Source organism: Pelmatolapia mariae, linkage group LG3_W (assembly GCF_036321145.2).
Source record: "Pelmatolapia mariae isolate MD_Pm_ZW linkage group LG3_W, Pm_UMD_F_2, whole genome shotgun sequence".
NCBI lineage: Eukaryota > Metazoa > Chordata > Actinopteri > Cichliformes > Cichlidae > Pelmatolapia > Pelmatolapia mariae.
Genome location: NC_086229.1, coordinates 64,228,878 through 64,240,019, shown reverse-complemented (window position 1 = coordinate 64,240,019; position 11,142 = coordinate 64,228,878). Strand labels below are relative to the sequence as shown.

The following is an 11,142-nucleotide window of genomic DNA, read 5'->3' as shown; positions in this document are numbered from 1 at the left end:
ACCAGATCTTAAAGAGTAGAAGAGATTAAATGATGCATGTGTTTGATGAATGGCTGTGACTCTTTTCTGTCACTGCAGTCACCTGTAAAAGAACAGTCACCCCCTACTGGCCATTAGAAATAATGCAGGTTTAACAGCCATCCCTTGCAGGCGCTCTGCTGGGTGGTTCTCTGCTTGTGCCTGAGTGGCTGGCCTCGCGTCCCCTCATCCTTTGGCTGTAGGTTCTCACCCAACCCACAATGGTGGTGTCGTCTGAGAACTTCTGGATATAGCAGTTGTCCATTTTGGGTGGCTGTAGCTCAGGTGGCAGAGCAGATCAGCCTCTAACCAGAAGGCCAGTGGTTCGATCCCAGGCTGCACCAGTCTGCATGCCGAATATCCTTGGGCAAGATACTAACCCCATGTTGCTCTCCGATGCATCCATCGGAGTGTGAATGTGTATGAATGTTAGGTACTGAGCACTTAAGCTTAGAAGTGAATGGGTGAATGAAATAGTTGTATAAAGCGCTTTGAGTGCTCAGACAGAGTAGAAAAGCGCTGTATATAAGAAGCAGTCCATAACATTAGCTTCTCCTTTCAGACCCATGTACAATTTATCCATGTATGCTCTATGGTTGCAGCTCTACACATTTATAGATAGTTTTCAAAATTGGTTTTGAATGTTTTACTGTCCAGGTTTTATTAACAAGGGAAAGAAGACTTACTTCACACACCCTCACTTGACTGCAGTAGCAGATTGCTACTGGCTGAGCTGTTTTACAGTCACTCAGTGTTTAAGGCTTTTTAATCTCCCCCTCTGTTGGATACTTTGATGTGTCCATCTAAAGTTTAAAGTCTTGTCAAGAAGCAACACTGTCTACTTGGATTGATTGCTGTAAACACAAACTAAAATGTGTTTTGATAGATTTTACACTGAGGAATGTTATTCTTAAATTGTGCCACAATTTTTAGACATTTTTTTTTAATTGGTGAACAACTAACTCTTTACTTCTCAGTATCTGTCTGTTCTTATTATACACAGTTATATTACTGGGGCAGTGACCCAGTGTTTTGGATTTTGTTTTATTCATATCTTCTTGAAGTAAATCTCCAAAAGTTGATGTGATGTGACGCAACTGAATGTCTGATGTGTAATCCACAATGTCAACTCATGCATCAAATAACTCACAGTGGTCCGTCCTACTACATCATCCATCAATAATAACATGACTTGATGTACCATTAGTTCATTATTCCAGATGCTGAATTTGAGGGAAAGTCTCTCCTGCTTTGTGCACAGTGCTAGTGGTGGCTTCATTTCTCTGAGTGCCTTTTACACATACCAGCTTGTGGCATGATCCAGACACTTTAAATATGCTTAAAAATGTTGTTTAGCCTGTAAAGACCCACTATAGGCTTATTAGTCATGCAGGGTTACCTGTTACAGTACTGCTTTTCATTATTATGTTATGCGAAGTGAGTTTTTTACTTTTAGATAAACAACATACATTTTGTTTTCTCTTTTAGTGCTGCAGTTTATTGTCTCGATGAAAACAGAATACATGCTGCTTGGGCAGAAAGGCTTAGAAAAAGGATCTCAAACACAGCACACAGCAAAAAATACTAAGCACATTAACACAACATATAAGCTTTTAAATGTTTTATAACTGTCTAAATACAGCAATAGTGCTAATGCAGTATATTTAATGTAGTGATTAAATAGATTATAGATTATATAGTGATAGTAGTTTTGATAGCAAGTGAAATGCCATATTATGTAAACTGTTAGAAAACAAACATATTAATAAAGACTGACATAAGAAATGGTAACAGATGCAATATTAAGCCTTAGACATTAATTAAAAAAATCTAATATAAAAGATAAAAAAAAAAGATACACAATATCCGAAAAGTGCTTGAAATGAAATAACAAACTGCAGAGTTTAGTTCATGGAAGGAAATGTTAAATCATTATGGATCAGAAATATCAGACTCTGCTGGTATATGAAACTTATTTAGCTCTTTGGGTTTATAACACTGTAATAACACTGTATGACGAGCTAGATGTCATTTAGTGTTATCCCTTCAATGAATTGAACACTATTAAACAGATGATTGATTATCTATCATCTTAAAGGCCTCTTCTACGGTGTTTATACTGTCGGTTCAGTGATATACTGTAACATCTGATCTCTACATGATCATTCGTTTGTGCCGTCCAAACCTCACACAACATGTTTGATCTTACAAACAGCTGCTGTTTTATAATTAGTATTACTTTTTACATACAGTACACAGAAGCAAAATTACTGAGATTATATAAAACGGATCCATGAAAATACTGAAGATGAATAAACACTGTAGCTCACAGAGAGAACAGAGATGCACTAACACAGTCTGAACAGGTTTGATGATAATCACAGAAATGTGATGTAAGTGGTGCAGATTTCTGCTCTATGCCGTGTTTTTGGCAAACAGGTTTTGCTATTCTGTGGAAACTTCAGGAGGTGATGGTCTGACTCTGGTGGGAGTGGGTTTCATTTGTTGTGAGGGGTTTTTTCTTTTAAAGGTGGGTCCAAAAGGTGCTTCATTTAACATGTGTCTTTGGATATTTCAGTGTGTTCACATGTGCATGATATTTGTGTTACTGTTTTAGTTATAGTTAGTGTTTTCAAAACTCTTAAGTTTCTGTTGCTTTGAAACATCAAGACCAGCTCATCGTGCTTGATGTGGACATCAGTTCATTTTCATATGTTTTCTTGCTCACAATTCACTCTATGTGTAAAAGCCTTTAGTAATATCGTGACTCAATTTGTTTTCAGTAAATAAATTGATTGCAGAGCTTGAAAAGATCTGCTGTGGTCATTTGCAATGGATTGAAATGTTTGTTTTAGCTTCTTGGTTATCTGTCCCTCAGTTACAGCCAGTGCTCAGTGTTCCAAAGTAATGCATTAAAGTAATCACAGTGCATTTTTCTGTAAATCAGTAATGTAACATGTGACCGTACTAAATTCAGTAATTACATTATTTGTTGTTACTACAAGGGGTCATTAGTCTGCGCTCATGTTGGACAGGCAGAAGAGAACAAAAAAATTCATATGTTATTTTTGTTATGAGAACCTGTGCTACACTCAGCTAATTTCAGCTTATCCTCATTTTATCCTCAGGTTTATATTTTTAACTTATCATTTTTAGACAATAAGTTCCAGGTCATTTTGCAGAGTAATGCAAAACAGATGTCACAAATGACTTTCTTTGCTATGAAATCAAGGAAAGATGATGACTAATGTGTAGTATATTACTTTTTTGAGTGTCCCAATACTGATTACAGGATTAGCAGAGACTTAGGTTAGGCCTGGTAGGGGAATGAATGGTGAAGTAAATATGTCTGCTGCTGTTTGTCTCTGGTTATGCTTATTTTACAGTTGTAATTTTAATTGTGAACATGTTTGATTGATGTTTAGCATTATGCATTTTGTCTATTGTTTCTTTGTTTCTATTTCTCCAACACAGAAAACATCACAAGATCAGTCTGATGTTTCAAACAGCTGCTGATCAACAGCAGGCCTGTGTGAGATGTGACTCTGTGTCTTTTTATGTTTTATGTAGATCAAAAACCAACAACAGCAACAAGAAGCACAGCAGAAACACTCAGAGCAACTATCAGTCCAACAGGTCCATCCCCTGGGTGTCCTCCAGTCTGACCTGCAGGTGAGAAACAGGTGTGAGGTGTCAGCTCTACAAAGTCTCATCAACAATATCTTTAGAAACAAACATCAACACTGCTTCATGTAACTATTGATAAAATGATAATCCCTGGGTTAAGTTATCAAGCTAATAACTACTGATTGGTCGGCCTGCCAGTAATGAAGCAAGTGAATATTAGAAGAATGTCCTGAGTATGTTGAATGCTTCATAGTAAAGGATACATCTGCTTTCCACAACATCATCATCAACAACATCTTTAGATACAAACATCAACAACCAGGAAGCAGCTTCACCTCTGATCACACACACACTCAACTCTACTCACTCACCTGGAGGATCAACTCTCAGTGTGATGATGCTGATGGATTTCCACGAGCGCGTTTCTCTCATGACGACACGACACTCGTATGTTCCAGTGTCATTAATCGTCACATCCTTCAGAATCAAAGACACGTCTCCATCCTTCATCTGTCTGTCCTGCAGATCCACTCGGTTCTTAAAAGATGGATGCTGCTCATCTGGAACAAATTGCTCATCCCGGTACAAAAACACATATTGTGGCTTCAGGTCAGCTCTGCTCCAATTTACAACTATGATGTTGTTGTTTGGAGCTCGACATGTCAGAGTGACGTCCTGTCCAGACTCAGCTGTGACGATTTTCTGGTCTGAAAGAGGAAACAACACAGAGCAGAGAGGTTAAAGGTACGACTGTTAACTTCTACAGCAGCCAATCAGAATGAAGGGAAACAAAGAAAGTCCAATGAGCTCTGCACATACACACATAGGTGGATTGTTTTTTCTTTTTCTTTTTTTTGCTGTTATTTAAAATAGAATTTGGTGTATTAAAAATCGGAACGCTAGCTGGATATAATTTTACTGTAATCAATTTTAGTATAAAGTGAACTAACAGCTGATGGAAGAAATCTTAATCAGAAAACATTTTTAATCATGAGCAAATATTTAATACTTTATAAAGTGTGATGTGCTGTGATGATGTCATTATCAGCTGGTATATTACAAAATATGATATAATTCACATGAATAACAACAGGACATTAAAGTGAGGAAAGTTTGTTTTAACTTTGTTATTCCTTTAAAGCAGTGGTTCTTAACCTGGGTTCGATCGAACCCTAGGGGTTCGGTGAGTCGGTCTCAGGGGTTCGGCAGAGCCTCCACCGTGACATGCACGGCTCATTTTGTGCTCCAGTAATGTCTCGAATTAGAAAAAAAAAATATCACATTTTATTTTTCACTAAAGAGGGGTTCAGTGAATGCACATATGAAACTGGTGGGGTTCGGTACCTCCAACAAGGTTAAGAACCACTGCTTTAAAGTCTCTGTTCAGAAAACCACAGTCGTAGGAACAGCAAAGACCTGTGTAGGACCCTCAAACTCTCAGACCTCTGGTAGAGGACCCAAACATAAAGATTGCCCACAGGGTGAGTGGAGATTTATTTTTATAAATATAGTTATAGTTGCATTATTGCACATGTGGACTTCTAGGTAGCCAAATTGTGCGACTTGAGTCTTTCATGTCATTTAGTGAATCTGCTCATGTACAAGTATAATATTAATTACTATGTTTTCTATGTGACTAGTTCATACTGCTAAGGCTAGCAGATATGTTACACACTGGTGAGCTAAAATACATTTGGTGTTCTGTAGCATTACTGTGTATATTTACAATTGATGTCAGGCACTGAAACGTATATGGAAAGACTAACCTACATAGGAATACTGATTTGGATTTACTGAGGTCATAATGACTGACTGAAAAGGTCCGTAACTTCATAACTATGGACATACCAAATCAATAAGTCATCATACTGTTAACATGTAAAGAAGGTCAATACCTGTCCTCTTTATCTCAGAGTGAAACACTGTTTTTGTTTAAATACCTAAATCTCACCTGCAGAAATCGGCACGATGAAGACAAACACCAAAGTTGAGCAGAGCAGCATGCTTACGGAAGCCATTCGCATGTAATCTAGTTCTAGTGCGACTGGTTTAGTGACACTTAGAGTGCTCTAAATGTCTGAGGTTCCTGATATTTTCAGCGAATAACATAAAATCCAAGTTTAAACCTGACTACATGAGACTAAATCTAAACTTTAAACTAAAATAAGGCTAAGACTGATCGTTGCCTTAGGGACATTGATGAGTCGCATTAAAATGGCGTGCAGAGTGACGTGCAGAGTGACGTGCCGCATCTATTGTTAAAGTCTTATTCTATATTATTCTATAAAAAATCAGGTCAGAGTGTTTAACAGGTTCAGTTGCTATCTCCACAGAACAACAGAAATTTTGTAAACTAGTAAAGTGAAGCTCTTATCCTGGATCAGCTGGATTAACATTAACAGACGTTTGTCAACCTGTTAGATTACCTAGATGTAAGTAAATAAGTACATTTAATTTTTGTTGCAAATCGAAAACCAAAGTGCTTATAATTTAATTAAAATACAATAAATAGTTTCCTAAAAAATATGCTTTTGAAGCTTTTAGTCTGGAGATAGTTCTGAAGGCTCAAAAACGTCATTTTAACACTTACTGTCGTTCTGATGGCATCTGTGAAACCCTCAAAGAGTCTTCTAATCGTCATGATGAAAAATTATCCACAAAGATAAAAACTTGAGGGTCAGTATCCACCTGTCTTCTTTTTCAGTGGGTCAAATGGAACCTCATTAAACTGTATTCCACTCAAGTAAAAAAAGGTAAAAAGTTCATGAAATAAAAGTCAAAAGATAAAACACAAGTTCAAAATCTAAAGTTAAAGTGAACGTTACCATGTTACCTTACAGCCACATATCAGGAAATGCACCTGTAGTTCCCTGTAGCCGTTTATGTCAAAACATGGACTGGTATGACTGGTTAGTAGCCACACCTGCTTGATTCCTGAATTATTTTAGTTTGATTCCAAACAAAAGAAGTGAAAACCAAACCTGACAAAGTGCAATAGCTTCTAACTGCAAACATTATTAATGTTCTTTTTTATTATTAGTGCTCATTTGATGCTCTCAACATTCTGTTAATCCATTATTGATCAAAGTCTTCCTGTTGGTTTTGGTTACATTAAAGAAATCCAGCTCAGAAATAAAACACTTAAAATCCTTACAGACCTCATCTGTGTCCAGATCTATTTTCATGTTTTCAGTTATTGAAGTTCAAGGTTCTTTATTTGTCACATGCATAGTAAACAAGTATAAGACACAGTGAAATGTAACCTGACACGCTCCACGACATGTTCAAAATTTTGGGGGGGAGAACATTATATATATATATATATATATATATATATATATACAGTATATACATTAGGTCAAGTTTCATGTGTGTCTCCAAAGCGGATAATAACAAAGGCAACAACAATCCCTAACTACCTCTACTAGACGCTGACACTGTTGTAGTTTCTATGTAATGGAGATTCCCACGATGTTTCACAATAACCAATAAAATGTTGGCTGGTTTTCAGAAGCAGTAACTGATTTTCCATCAGCACCACGTGGGTGGAAAAGAAGTGTGTGTGAATCCTGGTCAAACTGGTTCAAACTCAGTGAAGCAACAGCATTTCAAATGCTTCTTATAGCTTATACATCTGCAAGTCCACTAGTGTGTGCTGGACTTAAAGCAGATTTCAAAGTATTATCGCAGGACAGGTGAGTGGGCCATAGTGCCTGCAGCTGTTTCCAGGCCAGTAAACGGGTAAAACTTTTTCTTTCAAAGAAAGACTTCCGGATGATCAGTTAACCAACTGCAATAGATTAGCAGCACTTGGCTGCCCTACAGTTTTTAAGGAAGCACTTATCTTTTCCTATGTATCAGTGACAGCTACCTGCTTGCATACTTAGTACTTGCTTTGGTCCTATTTCTATTATCTTCCTTCTCTTCCATATGTTACTTGTTAAGCACCTTGGCATACCCTTGGTTTTTAAGTGTGCTTTATAAATAAAGTTTATTATTATCATTGTCACACACTGGTTCTGCATTTTGCCTTGATTTTTTTTTTTTTTGTATAATATTCCCATTCGTCACACATCTTCTAAACAAACCCAGCCCCCCTCTTTTATACGCTCTATAACACCTGAAACGGCCCCCCAATTCTCAGCTGCCTTTGCTGCATCTCCTCAAGCCATGTTTGATGTCACGGTTCTGGGTCATTCTGACTCAGCATTTTCAGTTTATTATGTTTTTGGTATTCTTCTGTATTATAATTTAGGATCTGATTCTTTAGCTATCCTGTGTTGATTATTATCATTATTGTTTCAGCTTATTCTGGTTTAGGGTTTAGTTCTTAGGTTTTGTTCTTGTGTCCTCCTGTTTAGTTTAGGTTTAGTTCTGTGCTTAGTCTTCTCTGCTCGTGTGTTCCCTCTGTGCAAGTCCGCGTTTCTTAGTCTGCGTCTTGGTGAATTGTTTCTTGTTTTATTTTAAAGGCTTGTGTCTTATGTCTGTGTGTCTAGCTTCACTCCCCCTGTCTCGTTAGCCCTAATCTCTCCCAGCTGTGTCTCCCTCCTGTTTTCTATTCCTTCATGGCTTCCTCTGTGTATTTAAGCACCCTGTGTCTCTGTGTCAGTGTTGTACCCTCAGATTGTGCCTATGTGTTTTGGTTCGCTGTAGTCATTGTTCAGTTCAGTTCATGTTTTGTTTTTGTCAGCAATAAAGCTGAGTTTTTTTGAGCTGCATTCAGTCTCCGAGTCCTGCATTTGGATCCCTGCCTGCCTGCACACATAGCCTTGACATTTGATGAAAGTTCATTGCAATAATCCTGATGAGCTACTTGCACGTTTTTATTCTGCTTGTACCAACATTATGGACTCAACTGCTCCTCTACAATGTAGATGGCAAAAATTTAAAATTCAGCCTTGGCTTATAAGGTCACTCATACCAGAAGACAGGAATGCCGGAAAGCACAACGAAAATGAAAGAAAGATGAGCTCCACATTTCTTACCAAGTGTTTAGAGATTGTTTAAATAACTATCAGCGCACCAGCAAGGTAGAAAGAGTAAATTATTTCTCCAAGATCATTATTAAGAATTCTGGTTATCCTAAAGTTCTATTCAAGACAATCAACTCTGTCCTGCATCCACTTCAGCCATATCTGAGTCTGCGTCCCACACTTCTGAGGATTTTCAAAAGTTCTTTACTGATAACATCAGAGCACATATCCCGCTCCCACCCCAAGACCCTTCTGAACCACCTACATGTTCATTCTTTTTCTCAGAATTTAAACTACCGGGGCGATCGTGGCTCAAGACTTGGCAGTTTGCCTTGTAATCGGAAGGTTGCCGGTTCGAGCCCCAGCTCGGACAGTCTCAGTCATTGTCCTTGGGCAAGCAACTTCACCCACTGCCTACTGGTGTTGGCCAGAAGGGCCGATGGCGCGATATGGCAGCCTCGCTTCTGTCAGTCTGCCCCAGAGCAGCTGTGGCTACAACTGTAGCTTGCCTCCACCAGTGTGTGAATGGCCGGATGACTGGTTGTATAAAGCGCTTTGGGGTCCTTAGGGACTAGAAAAGTGCTATACAAATACAGGCCATTTAAAATTCACTGTCATCATCCCTGTTTTAGACCAATCGCTAAGCTGCCATTTCTTAAGGTTCTAGAGAAACCAATTATCCTCGTTCTTAGACACACACAATATCCTGGATAAATATCAGTCTGTTTTCAGAGCCTTCCACAGCGCAGTCTGATCTACTGAAGGTGTTTAATGATGTTGCTTTTATCTGTTGACTCTGGAAAAAGTACAGTTTTAATTCTTCTAGACCTGAGTGTAGCATTTGACACTGTCGACCACACATCACACATCTTTTCTGTTAAATATCTATTAAATTATTAACTTGTAGGACTTTATTCTATGAAAACCTTTTTGAGTTTAAATACATTTTTCTTACATATAAATATTATATTTTCTTGTATGGTTTTAGAGGCCTGACTGTAGGATGAAAAGAAATTACATGGGTAATAAGAAAGGAGGTGACATATAAAGCAGGTCTGAGTGTTTCACAGGTTCTGTTCTTATGATGTCCACAGAACAACACAAACATAACCTGACTCATCCATCAAACTAGAGGTTCAAACCTGGTTCAACATATCTACTATGTATGCAGATGAATACCATTTAATGCTTTGAACACAAACAGTGCCACATTATCATGGATTCTGTAATGCACTGTGAGACAGTGCAAGGCTGCTGTGATCGCTCTTTTTTTGTCCCAGTCAGTAATCTGGCATTTGGCTAATGACTGTAGTATGCAGTGCATTGCAGGGGTCCAGTTTACATGTGAAAGGGCATGCATAACCCTTACCAAAAACATTTTCAGTTTGGTGATTGTTCTAAAGGCTGAAAGACGTCACTGTTGTTCTGCAGGCGTCTCTGAAGCCATTAAGAACTCTTCTGATCATCAGGAAGGAAAAAATATCCACAAAGTTAAAACATTGTAAGGTCAGTATACAGTGTATACCTACTTTAACTTTACTGTATAAAGAGCTAACATCTCCAAAATGCTAGGAGTAATTAGTCATTATAAGAAGTGTTTGTGAAGTGAAAATCAAGAATGTGGGATGCTGTTTGTTTGGAGAGCCCCAACGCAGGGGAAAGTGATTCTGTCGGAGACACCTACCTTGGCAATTGTGCAGATGAAGACAAAGGGAAGATGTGCTTCATCAGATTTTCTAGTATTTGGCTTGGAAGAAAGTTGGCTTGGAAACATATTAAGCGATGCTTCATCTTCTGCTTTGTGTCTGTGTGGTAGCCCCATTGAAAAGTTGTCCATTATGCTAGCAGTGTCTAAGCGTTCTTTTTTAAAATTCATAACCCCCCCCCCCCCCCCCCCCACACACACACACACACACACACACACACACACACACACACACACACACACACACACACACACACACACACACACACACACCCTTGAATGGCTCTACTAAGCCCACAAGGTTGACAAATGTTTCACAGAAAGATTTTCATTTGATCCTAAATAAAAGAAGTGAACACAAAGACCTGACAGAGCAGCTGCTGACTGCAGACATTATTAATGCTCTTTTTTTAATTATTGAAGCTCTGAGACACTCGGCAGTGAAAGCATAAACCTGTTTCTACTGCTACTGCTTAGTCCACTACGTCCAGAGGGCTTAAAGCAGATTTCAAAGAGTTATCACAGGAGTGGGGCTGTGGTCTCTGCTGCTGTAAATAACACATTATGATTAAGGCTTTATTAAGCAGGGTGTTACTTCTTAGGCAAAAAATGATAACCCTTGTTAAAACTCAACTTTAAATATTTTTTTGTATTGACCTCATTTTGACACTTCTTGATTTGTTGCTTGATACATGAAACCTAATAATTGTAAAAGGTTGTGCTTTCTTTTGCACATGACGGCACATGAATACTCCTAATACAGTATCTCCTGTCGTGAAGTGACACTTGTGACACTGGACCCCCAAACACACATGAGCA

General features: G+C 38.3%; 1 protein-coding gene across 1 annotated transcript; it reads right to left on the bottom strand.

Moving 5' to 3' along the window:
• Positions 1-3,589: 3,589 nt before the first annotated feature.
• On the bottom strand, positions 3,590-5,663 carry LOC134623865 (programmed cell death 1 ligand 1-like). Its single transcript, XM_063468874.1, has 3 exons — positions 5,597-5,663; positions 4,017-4,352; positions 3,590-3,684 (listed from the first exon to the last, which is right to left on the bottom strand). Exons 1-3 carry the CDS (start codon positions 5,661-5,663, stop codon positions 3,590-3,592), a joined length of 498 nt encoding a protein of 165 aa, XP_063324944.1.
• Positions 5,664-11,142: the final 5,479 nt, after the last annotated feature.